The sequence below is a fragment of the Myxine glutinosa genome, chromosome 1 (assembly GCF_964187855.1).
Source record: "Myxine glutinosa chromosome 1, kmMyxGlut1.1, whole genome shotgun sequence".
Taxonomy (NCBI): Eukaryota; Metazoa; Chordata; class Myxini; order Myxiniformes; family Myxinidae; genus Myxine; species Myxine glutinosa.
The window spans coordinates 20,027,691-20,048,502 of NC_136261.1; the positions used below are offsets into that span (position 1 = coordinate 20,027,691).

Consider the following 20,812-nt stretch of genomic DNA (forward strand, 5'->3'; position numbering starts at 1 on the left):
TCCCCCTCTCCCAGGTTTCTGTAGGGTACACGCGGTCTGCCTGTAACCCCGGCCTTCTGCTGAAACTCCCAAAATCCAGACTCACTGCCAACCTCCATTAATTTGTTCCTCTTTTTTTTTCTTGCCCAGGGAACCAACTTCCTCACTCTCTTTCAATGTCATTACTCCCTCAAGAGTCAAGATCTTCAAGACAGCTGTTCACCACCATGTCAATCACCCAGCCATCCAAAAGCATGATCTTTTCAACCCACATTAACCCGGCCCGATCCCACCCCATTTCTAAAATTCCAGTTTTTCCTTCCTGATTGCTTGCGGCTGTATCCATCTTTTTCACCCCTGGATCCTCTCCAAGCCCTCCTGCTTCTCCACGTCCCTTATTTCTCGAGGGCCTCCTCTATTTTGTCCCTCAACCCTGCTGTTTGTGTGCTCCCCTCTCTTTCGAGTGTTCTTTTCATTCTGTTATGCCCTAATTCATTATGTTATTTGGCCAGCAAGTTCATGAAAGACTTGGTCCAAAAACTTTTCCCGGCCGACCCCACAAGGTGGGATTCATTGGGATCATTAAAGACGTAGTAGTAGTAGTAGTAGTAGTAGTAGTAGTAGTAGTAGTAGTAGTAGTAGTGGTAGCTCACCGGCCATCTTCTATCGGAAGCCAATATAATCTCACCTTTGAGTATGAAGGACTGTGGTATTGCCTGTTTGCGTGATTCATTCTGTGGCGTTCTTATTCATTATTAAGCACCTGTATCTGTTTCTATACTGTACAAATGCCCAAACGATGGGTCTATTTATTTACACCTGTCATTCTGTGTGGTACAGGTGTCTGTGCCAAGCTTGAGTGGTAGCAGTGTCTGCAGCCTCACGTGTCTGAGCCTGCATATCGACGCTGACAAAACCTCGCATGCAAAAGGTTCATGAAAACATTTGAATTGCTCATTCCTCACATGACGTTGCTGTATTCACATTGAAAAGTGACATAAGAAGTTTATGCCAATGCGATGTTGATTAAACCATATTTACATTTGGGATTAACCACATTATAATTACTAGGGCATGCCCGTACTATATATACTAGGGCATGCCCGTACTATATATATATCTAAAATTATATCCCCCCCCTCTATTTACATGAAATGGTTTGGTCCATTCGCAAAGCCAAAGCGAACGGCTTGCGAGTACGGTGACAATCCCCCCCCTCTATTTACATGAAATGGTTTGGTCCAAAGCGAACGGCTTGCGAGTACGGTGACAATCCCCCCCCTCTATTTACATGAAATGGTTTGGTCCAAAGCGAACGGCTTGCGGAGTTTGGTAAAGAAATCGCCATAGCTCGGTAACTACTTCTCCGATTAATATGAAACCTTGAAAAGGCACATCCTCGGGTCCCCAGCAATATACCTGGCAAGTTTCAAGTATATCGGACCCGTGGTTGTCGAGAAACAGCGGTCACGTACACACACACAGAGATTACTGGAATTATAGATAGATATCTAAAATTATATCCCCCCCCCTCTATTTACATGAAATGGTTTGGTCCATTCGCAAAGCCAAAGCGAACGGCTTGCGAGTACGGTGACAATCCCCCCCCCTCTATTTACATGAAATGGTTTGGTCCAAAGCGAACGGCTTGCGAGTACGGTGACAATCCCCCCCCTCTATTTACATGAAATGGTTTGGTCCAAAGCGAACGGCTTGCGGAGTTTGGTAAAGAAATCGCCATAGCTCGGTAACTACTTGTCCGATTAATATGAAACCTTGAAAAGGCACATCCTCGGGTCCCCAGCAATATACCTGGCAAGTTTCAAGTATATCGAACCCGTGGTTGTCGAGAAACAGCGGTCACAGACAAACACACAGACACACAGACACACAGACATTCACACAGAGATTACTGGAATTATAGATAGATAAATTTTCATTTTGGCCCATTTTCATTTCATACCATCTTTATATTACATATGCAAATGTCGTGTAAATTTTGACCTCTTTTTTTTTTTTTTTGTATACAAGATCGAGGCTCGTGAAAGAGCTAACATTAATCACACAAAAAGTAAAATCGACACATAAATCACAAAATAAGGCGAGCGGTAGACAAGATGGGGAGAGAGGGCGAAGGACACAAACACAACATTTGAGAGCAGGGACATTGGGAGAACTGTGGGAGGGAGAGGGCTTGGGGGGAGGTGGGAGAGGGATAAAACATATGGACACTGCAAGGACTTCCAGGAAAGAAGTTGAAATTTCTAAAAAGTGTACCTGGGGTGAATTAGCGGGGGTAGAAAAGATCAAGGTTTTGGATGGGGGAAGATAAGAGATGGTGGTGAACAGCTGTTTTAAAGACCTGGAGGTAGGTGTGGGATTGAAGGGAGTGGGGGAGTTTGTTCCAGAGGCGGGAGAAAAGGGGAATGAAAGAGTGAAGGTGAGCAGAGAGCCTAGATTTTGGCAGTTTAACCATAAGAGGGTTGCTGGCAGATCTTGTGCGACCTGTAGGAATATTTGGGGGACAGAGCACAGAGAGAGCTGGGGGTGCAAGGCCGGAGAGGAGTCCGTAGAAGACAGAAAGACCTCTCTCTCTCTCTCTCTCTCTCTCTGCACTTATCCCACACGTTATTGCTCTTTTCTCTTTCCAAACACTCCTCTCTCTTCAACTTAACTTCACCCCTTTCCCTCCCTCCTTCCTGACTCCTGTGCGTACCTAATAAGTCGATTCCACCTTAATTCACCAACATAAAAAGGATACTTCATCATCAAATATGGCAGTAAATAAAGATACAAAATGTAAAAGATATGTGACATTAAATTGAACGTAAAACAAAATTTGCAGAAAATAAATATGATTTGGTTTGAGTTAGATATAGGAGAGAGGACATTGGAAAAAGGAGAGATATCGATCGAGAGGTTGGAAAGAAAGGTGGGAGGAGAAGAGATTAACGCTTGAGAAGAACACAAGAAAAAATATGATAACACGGAAAGGCAAAAGCAAAATCACTACAGACTGGCAGATACAGTAAATGGATAAAAAATTTGTTTTATGAGTTCACTCAGTTCATTTTATGAATTCATTTCATTCATTTAAGTTCATTTTATGAACATTTTATTTATGAAATAATGAAATTATTTATTATTAATTAATTAATTAATTTTATAATTTAATATTTAATTTAATTTATATTTTAATTTATATTTATATTTATATTTATATTTTAATATATAATTGAATATTTAATTTATATACATTAAATATTTTTTTTTTAAATGAATTATTTATTTATGTTATTTCATGAAAGTTCATTTTATGAGTTCAATCAGTTCACTAATGAGCTTCTTACCCAGGTCGAAAATCCCATAGAAAACCAATAGGCCAAATCCCATAAAAATCCCATAGGAAATTGGACCAGTATGATCTACTGGTTTCAATTAGAAAGTGAAATACTGGATCAGCAGAAAATACCAATAAAAAACCAGTAGGCCAATAGGACCGGTAGGGGAAACTCAAACCAAAGGATAGCCATAGGTCAATGGGACCAGTAAGAGTCCAATAGAACACCAATAGATAAACGAACATGATTGTAAATAATCAATCGACATACAGTATGTGGGAAAATTACGAACGCAGACCAGGAATCAATCGATCCCATCAATCAATCAATCGATCGACCAGTGCTCTGCTATCCGAGCTATCTGAGAGGACACATGTTGATTGAGAATACCAATAGGTCAATTGGACCAGTAGAAGACCAGTTCCAGATATGGAACCTGTTAATCGACTGCCATAAATGTCCTGTCGTTTTGTAAATAACTTGTACAACATGAGCACTGCAACCTGTATTCACATGCACAACAAAGACTCTCCAGGGAAACCCCGTTATACAGAACTTGGCTATAACTCTTTTTTCCCACCTCTGGAACAAACTCCCTCACTCTCTTCAATCCCACTCCTCCCTCCAGGTCTTTCAAACAGCTGTTCACCACCATCTCTTATCTTCCGCCATCCAAAACCTTGATCTTTTCTACCCCCGTTAATTCACCCCAGATCCACTTTTTTGAAATACCGACTTCTTTCCTGGAAGTCCTAGCAGTGTCCATGTGTTTTTTAAATACCTCCCATCCCCCCCACCCCCCACCCCTTTCCCATGCCTCCTCCCCCAAGCCCTCTCCATCCCACAGATCTCCCGATGTCCCTGCTCTACATCTTGTTCTCCCGCTCCCTTTATCATATGTTTTATGTTTCATGTGTCAGTTTGCCTTTTTTGTGATCAATATTAGCTCTTACACGAGCCTCGATCTTGTATACAAAAAAACAAAAAAACAAAAAAACAATTCTATATGAAACTGTGTGTGTTGCGCTTGTTTGTGACAAAATATAATTTAAGTATTTTGATTGGTCAATGGGTTTTCAGACCAGTTAACTCTAACGGTTTCTATTGGTTTCTACCAAATGTAGTTATAGGTTTCTACTGGAAACACTACTGGTTCCTGTTGAAATCAATAGAAACCGAGGTTTCAAATGGAGACCCATATAAATGTCCTACTAGTGTCTATTGGTTTCAATGGGATTTTCCACCTGGATGGTGTGGGCTCGATACCTACCGGGGTCGTACTTAATTAGAAGCCGTCATTCTGAGCAGGGGACAGCAAAGGGACATTACATCTCCGAGCAAGTGGTCTACGGAATGGGCGCATAAAGGGAATCAAATGTATCTTCTGCATTTAGGTTGTGCATGCTAATTTGAGTACCAGTTCACTGGTAATTCCCTGTTTGTCATAAAAGGCGACAAAAAGGGTTGGCGGCAGGAAGGGCATCCGGCCGTAAAACATTGCTTCAAAAAGGTGACCAAAAAACAACAACAACCACGGTCCCCGAAAAAGGCCAACCCCCGCTTTGCGGGGAAAAATGGCCTCTAAATGTGGTTATTTATATATATATATGCTAAGATACCACATGGTATTTCCCGAAGAGAGAAGAGCATTGGGTGTCAGTATCCTGACTTTAAATTCATCCCTAGGGGCTCGCTGTATAATCAGCAAGGTCTGTCCAATCAGGTGGGAATGCTGGGGAGGGGATACCCAATGGCGTAAGCATCATGGGTTTAGTGAAAAATAGTTGTTGTAGGGTTCACCTGGCTGCACCTGGGTGGGTTTGAGGGTAGAGTAGTAGCTGCCGAAACCCAAATCCTATGCAGGTTCCTCCTGATGACTCCATCTTTGTCTTTTTGGGTTCCTCCTGATACTCCAATGCTGTATTTGGTCAGTTATTTGATTTATTTGATTGTTTAACATGACAGGATTTTGTGCTTCTGTGATTTGTGATCAATCCAGAAGCAAGGAAGTTTTTGGACAACGTGGACTATGCAGACCTTCAACAAACACCTCTCCATAATGTGAAAATCCTTGATGACATCGTCACGAACATCTTTCTTGGAACTAAGGTACGACAATCAACGAACTAATAAATTAGACAACAAAACAATTACAACTGCACACACTCCCGAAGCCCATTCAGGCTCGGACTCTTTCTCCATGTTATGTCATAATTGAAGCATTCTCACCCAATCAATGCAATACAAGGAAGTTCAACAAAGGAGGAGGCCATTAGGCCCGACAAGCCTGCGCGATCATCTTTGTACACTTCCATCCCAACTACATTCAGATATCGATCCGACTGAATTTAGAATTTTATCCGGACCCAGCTATAAACTGTCATCCTGGTGTTTCATAGGATTCCCCCCCCCCCCCCCCCCCCCGTCCATCCCCACACCAAGTAAAGCTTAAACGTCGATTTTATTGTTTGTTTTTCCATCAGAGGAGCCGTTGTGCCAGCTGTCCTTTTCTGCTGGAACGTTGGAAAACTTAATGTTCCCCTTGTGATGTCACTGGATAATTTGTTCCATACCTCCATAGATTATGTGTACAGTGGGACCACTTCCCTATGAAAAGATTCCCCAAATCGATGACACTTGATAGTGTTTGAAATGTACCCTGTGGCCCATGTTTCAGAAAGGTTGGGTCTGTGCCACGCAAAGCATTCTGGGTAAAATCATGAAGCCATTCATTACTGAATAGGAGTAAATTATGTTTTTGCAATATGTTGGCCACCTCCTTTTGGTGGAAATGAAACGGTATATGTTAGTCATGTGATAGGCTTTTTATTGAATCAGGAATATTATATTAATCTTCTTGTTTGGTGTGGCAAACATGAACAATTATCAATTTGCATGATACATTAACCTGTTCACCTCACATTGGTTTGAAAATGGAGATGTGAAACGAGATATTGCGATCCTTAACATAGACACAAAGAGGATATCCATTAAATTCTCACCATTTTGAGTGCACAGGCTCCGGAGATAATTGGGATGGGCAAAATTGGAATTTGCAAGAATTCCTTCATATTTTATGCATCCTGTGGCAGCCGCTTGCATCCTTGCTGGGAGCGTGGCTGTGCCGCTGATGCAGTGCCCCCTGTAGGTTAGAGCAGGAATTTGTAATTTGTTAACGGAACCAGCGATATCTCGCTTACTCTTCGTGAAGGACACAATGGGATCTGTAACGTCCACCAACCAATGTCTGCAGATGGGATGCCTTCACTATTGAGATAGATAGATTCTTCACAATTGAGAGATAGGGCCAAAAACGATATATAACATGATATTTCAAAATGTTGTTGACGAGTTATGACAAAACTTGGTGGACGAGTTGGTTCGGTGACAAGAACAAGCCGATTAGATTTTGGTTCAGGTTTGAATCTAGATCTGGCCTTTCAATGGGATACAAAATGTAAACTGTTCAGCTTAGGCGGAGTTTTGTGCCCTACCATGTGCCGTTCTAGTTTGTCGTATGCTACACAGTAGAAACAAGAAAAAGAGCAATCAGAGATTGCAAACCCTCACCAGGAAGTATTTTCAGTGGTTTTTAAGGCTTTTGTGCTAAAACAAATATGGCGGCCGAACAACGTGACCGATGACGTCATCATTTTTTTTTTCTAAACTAATTTATTTCGAGATTATGCTCAAAAAATTTCATCTTGATCGGATGAAGTTTTGTACTTGTTGAATTATGACATCATAATGGAGGCACCTATGACATCATCATTAACATATTTTATTCCCCATGGAGAGTTCTTTACAATGAGCCATGTCTCAATTCTTTCTATTCAGCACTTTCGGAGATATACAGGTGCAAAATTTTTCGGTTTTTCCAAGATGGCGGCCGAACCACGTGACTGATGACGTCCTCATTTTTTTTTTCTCCACCAGTTTATGCCGACATTAGTATAGGCTCTGGGGGGTTGCTTGTGTACATCTCTCTTCTACGGCAAAACTTTTGATTTTCCTGTTCTATATGTTGAGACCCTTGGAAAAAATCTGGGTAACACTCCCAGATCAAGTACGTTTTTTCTGCACACCCCAATACGTGATTATGGCTTGGGGCCAATTAGCCGAAATAGCAAAATTCAGTTTTCATGGAATAATTCAAGAGTAGGCAGCTTTAGATTCAAATGTAACATTTATTTATCATGTTTAGACATAACTAACACATTTTTAGCATGGTTCAATACTATAAACTGTCTTTTTTAGGAAAAAAAACCGTCAGTTAGCTTTTTTTTCTCCAAAAATCACTTTCAGTTTGAAAGGCGCTCAAAATCCGATCACCTCTCATACACCCAATTATGTAGATAAAGCAACCAAAATTTGTCAGAAGCTTCCTTATGAAGCCCTTTAATAATTCCATGCATCATATTTATGATTCATTATATTGTATAGTGACAGTGGGGTCAAATGTTACCAAAGGTTACCCCTACCCCAAAAAGCGGTATAAACCAAAATTGGTTAAATTGGTCTAACTTTAGAAGTAAGTGTGATATTCGGCTGATTTTGGTGTCTATGTATGGGTTTTTGATAGCAAGCTATTCATTGGAACCATAATCAACCCCTTTTGAATATACCTAATTTGCATAATTTCAAAATGGCCGCCAAACACCTCCTGGCAATGATGTTGACTAAATTTCGCTCAAAATTCAGCTTAAGCAAAACTATTACATTTACATAGCTTAAGGATTCATGAATTAAAATCATAACATGTCCACAAACCCAATATAACTGTCATAACAAGGAAGCGCGTGCTGTCAATTACCACCATTTACCACCCGTGCAACTTCAATACATGTACTCTTTATCAAGCGACAGGATTCTTGCAGGCATCAGGGGAAGCCTTTTTGCAATGACAAAAATTTACACATTTGACTATGGCGGTCCTACAGGGGCATGTTGACCTGGCACACTTAGTGCATGAACAGACAACTGTCCAATGTGATTCTAGAGTTTTCCACGTTGTCTCAGGTATCAGCTGTTCCTTGTCATGCGTATAACCACAATCCTCTGGCTTAAGTGCGATCACATTTTCAGAATCTTTATGAAGCTCCAAAGCATGCATGATATTGTAGGCATTGAAAAAGCTACGCTTCATATGTGGCAGGAGACCTTGGCTGGTTGGTGGCAGGTTGTGATGAGAACTCCCTTTGACATGATGGAAGATCTCCGCACGCAAGTTCGAAAATTTCTTCGCATCGCTTTTTGGTTTCAGTACTTTGACCAAGTAGGATTCTGCATTCTTGATCAAAGGCTGAGAAAGGGTCGGCAACACTCCAAAGTACTTCAATAACTTTTCTGGCTCGGCATTCAAGGCGGCTTTCTTGGTCCCAACTTTGCTAGTGATATCACATCCTGTAAGACTGTGTACGGCAGGAAGAACAGCACAGAGTTGACAACCGATGCGCTCGAACAAGGTATGAAGGGGCGCATACCGAGTGCTATCTCCAACTCCAGCTCGTACCCACAGCTCCTCTAGGTCATGTTGGAGAAAGACAGGCATGTGGTGGAGCAAGGCAACAACTACATCAGTATCATTGGAGATGACAACACATATTTTGTGTCCTTCTTTGAGCGCGTCCAAAACATGAAGGAGTATGCGAAGATCCGCCTCTTCAAATGTGGATTGAAGGTGTACCAGTGCGCTCTCATCTCCGTTGTGCATTTTCATACATTTCCAATCCTCGTTCTCTCTGGTCACCTGTCCGAGTACAGTTGGGTACTGACCGGTATTTGCAATATTTGAACGAACATGGCTGTAGATCAGTTTTTCAAGGAGAAGTTTGTTGTTGTTGTTGGAAGGCCAGAATGTGTTCATATCCTTAGGTAGTGGTGTTGATGGCTCTATTGAAGTATATTCGATGGGTAGAGTGTCACTTCGCCTTTTCCTCTCGCTGTCCTTCACTGATGGGTCATCAGAATACATGTCAAAGACATAGTCAGTCCGCCCAAACCGATGATATATGGCCGAAAATGACATGAAATTTGATAGAAGGTCATTGAATTTGGAGAGTTTCGTAACATTAACCTTTCGGATTGTGGCCATGATGTCAACTACAAATGATGCGTCTTTCCGATGACTATATGTAAATTCTTCCGGTTTTAGGTGCGTCTCCAACTCCTTCAGTAGCTGGCTCTTTGCTGGTTTAGTCATCATTCCTGCATCATCAAACAACACTGGGGAGGGAACAACATCGTACTTTAAGAGATCATCAGTAGTGAGGCCACGCTCCCGAGCTATTTCTATGTTTCTCTCAGCGATGTTCATCTCCTTCACTGTCGTCTTGGTAGTCTTCTGTGGCTTCTTTCGAAGAGTTTTCATCGTCTTCAAGTTTGTGCGGTGAATGGTACTGCTTATTCGTTCAGTCTTGGTGACAAACCTTTCCTTTCTGAATTTCAGGTACTTCTCTTTTCCTTTTGAAAAGGCATTGAGCATGTCAGTTTTTATATCATCGGACATAACCTCTTTTGTCACAAAGTTTTGTAGTGTTTTGGAAGCGTCTAGAGACAGAGGGGACCCCTTCTCTTCAATGAATCTCATCATCTGAATATGTCCTTCTTTGCGGTTCGTTGTGGCTTGAGATGATTCGTGGTGGCTGTAAGTCTCATGTGTCCTGTCAATCACATCACTGTATTGCCGATGTAGGTTCTTCACTGCCATCATTTCATGGTATATTAGGTCCCACTGGGCGACATACTGTTTTTGCTTTGCATGTCCAATGACTCCATCGCTGCACTTAGATGAAAGGTTAATGCTTTGCTCTAATTTCTGGTCTCCTCCAACAGCGGTGAATCGGCCGGGTATCTCTCTGATTGAAAAATTGCCTTTGGCAAATTGTTCATGAACTGATGGTGCAGTCTCAGGTAGACGTCGCATGTCTTCAAGGTAGAGAGAACACCATCGCAAGTAGTTGGTCGAATCGAATGCCGCAAACAGGTTCAATGCACGCTGGACAGCGTCAAGATGCAGTTCCCAAATCCCTTCACGATCAGCTCTCAACAGATCACGGACAATATCCATCATTTGCAAGAACTGAGTCCAGAACTTGAAGTTTTCATTGGTATCAGACCGTGTTTGGATGAATCTGTTCAAATCTTCGACCAACGTTTTTGATGCATCAGCAAACTGAACCATATACTTCTGACTATCTGTGATGCATTTCTCCTTGACACTAGACTGGAGGTTCGTCAGGATGGCAAGCTCATGTGTATATTGGTCGATGCCTTTCTCGGAGAAGAATTCTTTGTACTGGAGGCGTTCAAAGGCTTCAGCAAGGAGCTGCATACCCTCAAGACAGCGGCTGTAGTGACCTCCATGTAGAACAGAATTCTCGATGACAGTTGGACCAAAAACACCAGCCTGCAACCATGTGATGTCCGCGCCACTTCCATCCAGGAGTTTGCCAATACATTTCAAAACAGTTTTCACTAAGTGAAACGTTCCCAGGCATGGAACCAGGGTCCTGAATTCCTCTGGTCTCAGCAGTTGTATATCACGGACGATGCAATAAACACCATCACAATACATTGGTATCTCATTTTGAGTCAGCTGAGAACCAATGTCCATAAAGTTCTTCATAGCCGTATAAACTGTCGCGTACTCTGTAACTGGATGCGGCAGAACAGGCACAAATGCAAGATTCTTTAATGGGATGGCCTCCTCCGTCCAAACAGAGTTGCTAGCACTCCAAGATGGCATTGTTTGTGACTCGGGGTAGTTGGACACTTCATCATGCATGACGTTCAAGCGTGCGAGGGACCAAGAAATATCCTTCAGTTTTGCTGCATCGGCTTCGGAGGAAGTGTAAGGCAGTTCGGCCACTTTGTAAGTTGCTGGGATGTCAGCACGGCGTGCAGGCTTGTGAAAGTCGGACAGTACCTGGCATTTTAATATTAAACTGAATGACTGTGGACCATGTGTGACCTGCGTGTCAGAAATCTTTGGTTTACTGGTCGACGACGGGGGTTTGTCTTGGTAGAGAACAGTCACAGTGTCATGTTCAGATACATTTGCCCCCTCATGGTCCCAGTTGTCAATTGCACCGGAGGTGAATTGCCCAGGATCAAAGTGTGACGGCAGTGAAACGCGATCGTTGTTGTGCTGTGCTGTAAACGTGGCAAGGTCATGTTGGTACCTACGCAGCTCCGGGTAGCTGATTGCTAGTCCTCCGTGGTTTAGAACTGTAGTTACAATTTTGCCACCACGCCCAAGACCATGAACTGATTCCGCATTCATAATATGCATTGGAGTTCTCTTTCTACCGCAGTGATGGATATAGTACATGACTTGGAAGACAGATTGTATCTTTCTGCAACGCTGTGTGGAGAGGCTGTTACCTGATGGCTTGCTACCGGTATCGTAGTCATCATCATCTTCTTCATCCTCATCAACTGGTTCATCACTTTCTGTCATGACAGCTTCGGCTGCTTTTGCATATGTGTCAGGATTGAAATTGTACAAATGACTGAAAAAACGTAGTACAGGTTCAGGGATATTCATCTCGCTCAAGGAATGCTTGAGATCATGCGCATCACAAAAGCTATCGTCAAGGCCAAAATCATACTCATCTAGAGCCTTCCTAATCACACCAGCGCATACCTGAACAGGATCAAGGGAACGAATGCGCTCAGCTAACACTTTCTTTGGAACACTGAATACCATCATTGATTTTTTGAACGAACTGGGATATGTAAAATCAATCTCATTACCAAAAGTGTTCAACAAGAAAACTTTTACATCTCTATTACGAAAGTTACATTTGTCATCAATATTGTTCAAAGAGTCTCTGATAGCACTAAGTTCATAACCCCTCCCTTCTTTTAGGCCTTGCTCTAACTCTTTAACAACCTGATTCCAAGCAAGCTGTTTCTCAGACACTTTTGGTATGGAAGCTTTATCACGAGAGTCATACTTATACAAGTATTTAGTCATGCAGTCCCTGTGGTAGTACAGATCTGCTCCAAACACAGAATGCGCATCTTGAAGGTCGCACGTTCAGGTGAACACATCATCTTGAAAGAAGTTTGTCACAGCCAGAAAGGCTGAAGCACGGCCTGATTCACTAATGCGATATTTCGTGTACTGTTGTTTGTGTGATTTACTGTCACAGATAATACACTTCACTTGACGTAAGGCTGTTGTGGACGTCTCTGTATTCGGTGGATGTCGGACGGCCTTAGAACGAGTACTTCTATCTTCTTCCTGCTCAGAACGGGACAGGTCTTGGCATACAGCGAGACTCTTCCTTTTCCTATTGAGAACTGAAGTCATGGTGTATTTTTTGTAACAGTCATTGGTCACATGATAAACAAACCCATCTCCTTTAACCAGCTTAAGCCGTTTGGAAACTTGATCATTGTGGATGTAACTTGCTTCTCGTATCCTTTTGCAACCATTAGTTGTGCTCACAATTTTATCCCCCGCGCTTTTCTGGCAGATGATGCAGTTAGTCGCATCAAACGAACTGTCTTCGGGCGGTCCTGAGAGAGTAACAGACTCCATCGTCAGCGGCCACGCCTGAAAAACAAAAAATGGATATTAGTTACGTTTGTACGGCTGTAAAAATCGGCAAGGTCGGACCATATGCTGAAAATATAAAATGTGAAAGACTGATAAGCCACAAAGAAACCCATGTTTATCCCTATTAAAGGGCTTCATAAGGAAGCTTCTGACAAATTTTGGTTGCTTTATCTACATAATTGGGTGTATGAGAGGTGATCGGATTTTGAGCGCCTTTCAAACAAAGTGATTTTTCGAGAAAAAAAAGCTAAATGACGGTTTTTTTTTCTAAAAAAGACAGTTTATAGTATTGAACCATGCTAAAAATGTGTTAGTTATGTCTAAACATGATAAATAAATGTTACATTTGAATCTAAAGCTGCCTACTCTTGAATTATTCCATGAAAACTGAATTTTGCTATTTCGGCTAATTGGCCTCAAGTCATAATCACGTATTGGGGTGTGCAGAAAAAACGTACTTGATCTGGGAGTGTTACCCAGATTTTTTCCAAGGGTCTCAACATATAGAACAGGAAAATCAAAAGTTTTGCCGTAGAAGAGAGATGTACACAAGCAACCCCCCAGAGCCAGGAGTACATGGCGCTCAAGAACTTTCATCTCGATTGGATGAAGTTTTGTACTTGTCGAATTATGACGTCATAATGGAGGAACCTATGACATCATAAATAACATATTTTATTCCCCATGGAGAGTTCTTTACAATGAGCCATGTCTCAATTTTTTCTTTTCAGCGCTTTCTGAGATAGAGAGGTGCAAAGTTTTTCGATTTTTCCAAGATGGCGGCCGAACCACGTGACCTATGACGTCATAATTATCATTAAAAAATTATACAGGTGGAGTTGCACCTATTTTGAAAATTTCCTGTCAATCGGACCAACGGTTGCAGAGAAAATCATATTTATTCTGTGCGGACAAACGGACAAACAGACAAACAAATGAAAAATCGGTCAGAGACCGAGGACTTGCCTGAATGTACTTTTTTGTTTTGGGATTTGCCAACCACTCCCCGCCATCACGGTCCTCTCTTCAACGCACAATCCCACGAGATTTGCGGAAAGGACGACCCAAAACCAATTATCTTCTTTTTGATTCATACATAAACATCATTAAAAGTAAACAATGACCTCTGAAAAAGTTCAAACGACGTGGTTCTACGACATCATCATTAACATATTTTATCCCCATGGAGAGTTCTTTACAATGAGCTTTGTCTCAATTTTTTCTATTCAGCACTTTCGGAGATATAGAGGTGCAAAGTTTTTTGGTTTTTCCAAGATGGCGACCGAACCACGTGACCGATGACGTCATCATTATTTTTTCTCCACCAGTTTATGCCGACATGGCGCTTAAGAAATTGCATCTTGATTGGATGGAGTTTTGTACTTGTCGAATTATCGAATTATGACGTCATAATGGAGGCCTTGGGCCGAGAGAGTTAAAAATTGGGCACAGTCTATTCCAGGGCAAGACACATATGTGTGTAAAGTATGGTGATTCTATGTGCAACGATGTAGATGTAGTGCTGCGCACAAACAGACAGACAAACAAACTGACAAACCAACCAACATACTTGCAGGAATCTTTTCTGGCAAGTAACAAACAAACAAACAAACAAACGGACTCAAATGCAATATCCTCTCCTCTGGCGAGGGTAATTATATGTCCAACTAAAACAACACCCATGTATCCTACTATCTTACTATAATTCACCAAATGTCCGTCTGTCTGTTCGAAGGTACCGTAAAAACTGCTGAACGGATCGCAAAGATATTTTGGGTGGGTAATCCTGGGACCCCTGGGAGTAAAATAGGCTATTTAGTTTTCCCAATTTCAGCTTTTATCTCCAGCATTCCCAGGTTTGGACTCCCGCATAACATTCGCGTTCGCATAATGTTCATTGTGACGATGTCCTCATTGTGACCATGTTGTGACGATGTATGTGTTCACGGTAGTGTTTGACGTGACGGTGTGAACGTAATGTCGTAATGTCTTTGTTTCATAATCCTTTAATGAACGTTTAATGCCCTTCGATGTCCGGGGCCGCACGTGCGCTACACTGGACGGGCCAGCGTGTACCTTGCCCTTCGCCATCAGTCTCGGGTAAACCGCTGAGCCCCATCCGTGATGCGGACTGGGGCTTGAGACAGTGTCCCACGAATGAGGAATTCCCAGTAAGCGCGAGTCATCAGCTCACGTTGATTAAATCCCTGCCCTTTGTACACACCGCCCGTCGCTACTACCGATCGGACGGTTTGATGAGATCCTCGGATCAGCCCCTGCACGGGCCGTTCTCGGCTCGTGCCGGTGCACCGAAAAGATGAGCGAACTTGACTGTCTCGAGGAAGTAAAAGTCGTAACAAGGTTTCCGTAGGGTAAACCTGCAGAAGGATCATTATCGGGACAACATGAGAGCGAGCGAGACGCGAGACATACGTGGTACGTGATCGTCCATGTACTGTTTAGCCATGTACTGTTTAGATTTTGATTATTTGCGTGTGATTTGATTCAACGGATGTTTATATGAATCGTTTAAACTAAAAAAAGCCTTCAATTTCTGATATTTTACCTTTTCATTTGGGCTTCCCAATTGAAGCCCCGCCCGTAGGGCGGGTACCGTTGCTAGTATTAAATAAGGCAATTTTTGTGTGTGTTCTTTGTATGTATGTATACGTGTGTACGTCTCAAAATCATAGAAAAAAACAGGGCTGGGCTGATCTCCACCACATTTTGCATATTTGTTGGTAGTATCCAGGGTCAGGTCATGGACACAAAAAACAATATTCTTCCTCTCCCTCACCCTTCCCCTCCCCCTACCCCCCCCCCCCCCCCTCCACCTCATAATCCCGGGGATCATTAGGGTATATTTCAAACACTGTCAAAAAACTTACAATTTCCACCTGTACATGCACCACAGTGCAAGTGGTTTACTTACCCCTGCTGCAGACAGTTTTAATAGCTACTGATTACTAGCTACTGCACAAAATAAATTTGCCCCACCTCCTCCATTATATTATCCCCCATACCTTCTGTCTGCTCCAAAAAGGAGTGGGTGAAATGAGTGAACAATCTTTGGAGGCCCATTTTACCCGCAGAGCAGGCGTTGACCTTTTTCGGGCACCGTGGTCCCCTTTTTGAAGCAATATTTTATGGCCAGATGCCCTTCCTGCCGCCAACCCTGTTGGTCACCTCTTGCGACACACAGGGAATTACCAGTGAACTGGTATTAAATTTGCCGACCTCGGAGGGATGACAGGCTGTCAACCCCCCTGGCGTTAATTCAGCAATCGACCGGGATTCGATCCTAGGATCCCAAGCCGGCACCCTAACCGCTAAGCCAACACCAGGCCTCCCAAAAGAAGTGGGTGTTTCTCATATATTCAAATTGGCAGTACTAGAATTGATGAGTGTTCAACATTGTCCCTTATTTTCAAATTGTTGGATTTTAATTAGCAGGTATTCCAATTGGTGAGTCTACTATAGTCTGGCTATCTGAGGGAATGAGAGAAAGAAATAAGCGAATCAGACACAAGGCCATCATAGTCAGTTTTGGCACTATTGTTCTCGTGACAAAGCATGTTTTTTTTTCTTGTTTTTTTTTTAAACAAATATGTCACATGTCCAAGCATATATTTTGGTATGAAGCAGTGGTGCCTATTACTGTCACTTAGAGGACCTGTTTTTATTTACAACATGTACAAAATTGTTGAATTATTCAAGAATATTGATAGATCCTCGTGCAGTATTATTATTCACGAAGTGTCTGTTTGTATATTTGCTTGACTTGCATGTACTCTTGAACCGCTGGACGGAATGAGTTGAAACCTTGTACTCAAGGGGTGCACAGGAAGGTACAAACAAACCCATAGTCCTGTGGGATGAGGAAGAGTTCAGAGTGGGGAAAGGACCCTGATTCTCTGTTATGTACATTAGGGTGGCACTAAAAACTGAATGTTTCATAATTTTAGGTCTTAGGGTCTGGTTTTGTTTGATCCCATGAGAAAACACTCTTGGTAAATTTTCAGAGTGATCAAATCCTATTTAGAGGTTGCTCATGGCCTCTAAAGTTTCTCTACTGGCGTGGTCAACCCAACACGCGCGGTCTAACTCACTCGGCCACCGCGCTCCCTAATAATAATAATTATTATTATAATAATAACAGTAATAATAATAGGGTACGTTTTTCTTTTTTTCTTTTTCATCTTAACCCATTAAAGCCCACTGGCAACTGATTTATGTTCATTATTTTTGAAGTTTATGAATTATTAATGATCAGATTATATTTCTCTATGTTGCAGTTTCAGTTTATTATGTAATACTAGCGTGACTCCGCGCGCTCCGCATGCCTCACCACACGTCTTTTCAGAGGGGTAGGCATCTTTGACCATTTTGGTGTCTTTTGGGTTTCATGGTGTTTTGGGTCTTCAGGGCCATTTGGGTCTTTTGGATCCTCTGTGCCTTTCAGGGTATTTTGGGTCTTTGAGGTATTTTGGGTCTTCAGGGTCTTTTGGGTCTTTGGTGTCTTCAGAAGCTTTTGGATCTTAAGGGTCTTCGGTGTCTTTTGGGTCTTCAGGGGCTTTTGGGTCTTAAGGTTCTTTTGTTTCTTCTTGGTCTTTTTGGGTCTTCGGGTCTTTTTGGTCTTCTGGGTATTTTTGGTCTTTGGGGTATTTTGGGTCTTCGGTGTCTTTTTGGTCTTCGGGTCTTTTTGGTCTTCGGAGTGTTTTGGGTCTTCGGGGTGTTTTTGGTCTTCGTGGTGTTTTGGGTCTTCGGGGTGTTTTGGGTCTTCGGGGTGTTTTGGGTCTTCGGGGTGTTTTGGGTCTTCGGGGTGTTTTGGGTCTTCGGGGTGTTTTGGGTCTTCGGTGTGTTTTGGGTCTTCAGGGTGTTTTGGGTCTTCGGGGTGTTTTGGGTCTTGGGGTGTTTTGGGTCTTCGGGGTGTTTTGGGTCTTCGGGGTGTTTTGGGTCTTCGGGGTGTTTTGGGTCTTCAGGGTGTTTTGGGTCTTCGGGGTGTTTTGGGTCTTGGGGTGTTTTGGGTCTTCGGGGTGTTTTGGGTCTTCGGGGTGTTTTGGGTCTTCGGGGTGTTTTGGGTCTTCACCCGTTGGCGCGGATCACCCGGATCACCCGTTGGCGCGTACACTCCAGCGGCACTCACTGTGACATAGTCCTGTAGTTTGAATGGTATGTACGCCCCTATATGCTGCGCTGATTGTTCTCTCTATTGGAATCGACCATTGCCCATGAAATACTCTGATTTTAATGCCTGTTGCATGAATGTATTTTTACAGGATGTTACTTCAGATCTAAATGATATTAAACCTACCCAAGGGACAAGTCGTGTCTGAGCTTGATTTTCACGACATTTAATATCATTTAGATCTGAAGCGCCGGAATGGCTGACCACAAGATGATCATGGTACCGATTCTCGGAGCCGATTCTCAAGCTGAGGGATCGGGATCGGAGTTCACCCACTGGCTCAAAACGCTGGAGAATTACTTTGCTGCTCACGAAACAGAGCCCACCGCTGCGATGAAGCTGTCCGTGTTACAGTCGAAGGTCCATCACTCCGTTTTCCGGAGCATTGCTCGATTTGTGACGTACGCTACGGCACTGGCCGAGCTGAAGCGACTATACGTAAAAACACGGAGCGCTGTGCACGGCCGGCATCAACTCTCCCAGCGGCGACAACAACCATCCGAATCGATCGATCGCTACGCGCAGGAGTTGCGCTACCTGTTGGCGGACTGCGTGCAGGAAGTACGGACCCACGAGCAAGTGCAGGACGACTTGCTCCGAGATTCCTTCGTCTCCGGAATTAATTCTGGAGTCTTGAGGCTCCGACTTTTGGAGACCCCGGATCTGACATTTACGGAGGCACTACGGCTGGCACGCGTCTATACAGATGCCCGAGAACAATCCACCGCTTATGATCACCCACGAGTCGTGGCGGGGACCTCACAACTCGCGCGACCGGAGAGGGGTACCGCCGAGGATATGGAGGAGGACCCGACCACCACGGCCGAGTCTCCAGGTGCTCCTGAAGCGGACTCCGCTTCCGGCCTAACTGCTGCCGCCGCTGCCCGGCCACGGCCTGACCGGTACGCAAAATGTTATTTTTGTGGGAATCGGCAGCACCCTCGATCTGAATGCCCGGCTCGGGAGGCCATATGCCACCTGTGCTCCACCAAGGGCCACTTTGCAAAGGTCTGCAGGAAGGCCGCTCGGGGCACGCGTCCCCGCGCGACCTTGAATGGGCTCATCGCTGAGCCAACGGACCGAGCGCCGGACGGGGCGCCTCACTCGGCTTTGATGAGCCGCCCTCCTTCTCGCGGGCCTCTGGCTGCACGCCCGACCTTGGTGAGATACACCGGGCCGCCAAAACAAATGGCGTGAACGTGACCGGCCGCAGCGCGACCGACCTTGACTGGCGTTCGAACGCCTACTTCAAACAAGCGACATGCTCCTGCTTTGGAAACTCCTCTCGATGTGCGACAAACGCAGCACGTGACTCGAGCCCCATCTGACGGCGGCTCTTACGAATTACATGCACCCACTTTGGCATATGAATCTGCAGACGGCAGAGATCCTTCTCACGTGACTCGAGCGCCATCTGGCGGCGGCTCTTACGACCTACACGCACTCACTCTGGCAAATGAAACTGCTGATGAGCCAACTATGCGCTTGACATGGGTTTCTCCCCGGGCTGCCCGAATGACCGGCAAACTGCTGCCGGCGTGGGAACGTCCTCTGACAGTGGGCATTACGACTTCTATGCTCCTGCTGAGGCCCAACCTGCCGACGCTGCCCGAAGGATTGCAGCCGGCGTGGGATCCACCCGCGAGGCGCGATCTTCTCGCCCGGCCGGTACAATACCTGCCGGGTCTGCCGGCCTTGCGCAGGCCATCATTCCGCTCAAGGTCGCGGGTGTTTTTGCGCAAGCTTTGATTGACACGGGGTCTACGGATAGTTTTATCGATCAGCGACTAGTGCATCAACATGGGTGGCCGGTTCTCGGGACAACCCGCCGGATCTTCATGGCCTCTCAGGGACTTCGGTTGAGCACAAAAGGGGCGTGTCGATTGAAACTTGTGATAGAGGGACGCACGTTCCCGGACGTGTATCTCATGGTATTACCTGCTTTATGTGCCGACGTTCTGTTAGGACTTGATTTCCTTAAGCGGCATGGACGTTTGGAAATAGACTTCAGTGGGCCGGACACGCTTGCTGTGTGCGCCCTCGCTCAAATGGACGTGGAGCCTCTCTCACTGTTCCCCAACCTGACCACTGATTGTACCCCTGTAGCCATCAAATCGCGGCGCTACTCTCACGCAGACGCGCAATTCATTGCGGAAGAAACGGCCCAGCTCTTAAAGGACGGTATTATAGAACCCAGTAGATCACCGTGGCGGGCCCAAGTCTTAGTGGTGCGAAGTGAGGCCCACCGCCGGCGCATGGTAATCGACTATTCGCAGACGATTAATCGTTTTACACAGCTGGATGCCTACCCCTTACCGGGGATGGACGCCCTGGTACGCCAGGTGGCCCTGTATTCCGTTTATAGCACTCTCGATCTGCGTAGTGCGTATCATCAGGTCCCCATCTCTAGGGCTGATCGCGTCTTTACAGCCTTTGAATCGGGTCAGCGGTTGTACCAGTTCACTCGGCTCCCCTTTGGGGTAACTAACGGAGTCACTTGCTTTCACAGGGCTATGGATGACCTCGTTGCGAAGGAGAACTTGACCGATGTCTTTGTCTATCTGGACAATCTTACGGTTTGTGGGTATGACGAGGAGCATCATGACGCAAATCTGAAGCACTTCCTCGAGGTCGCGCGGAAATATCGCCTAACCATGAATGCGGCTAAGTGTCGTTACTCTCTACGCACGGTAGACCTTTTGGGGTACACCGTGACCCATGGCTCTGTCTCTCCGG

General features: G+C 44.4%; 1 protein-coding gene across 1 annotated transcript in view; it reads left to right on the forward strand.

Moving 5' to 3' along the window:
* The window catches only part of DNAI3 (dynein axonemal intermediate chain 3), a 145,628-nt gene that overhangs the window by 85,232 nt on the left and 39,584 nt on the right, over positions 1-20,812 (forward strand). Inside the window, exons 13-14 of the mRNA XM_068135907.2 lie at positions 820-910; positions 5,320-5,429. Of these exons, the coding sequence (XP_067992008.2) occupies positions 820-910; positions 5,320-5,429 (201 nt within the window). The remainder of the gene's footprint in view (positions 1-819; positions 911-5,319; positions 5,430-20,812) is intronic.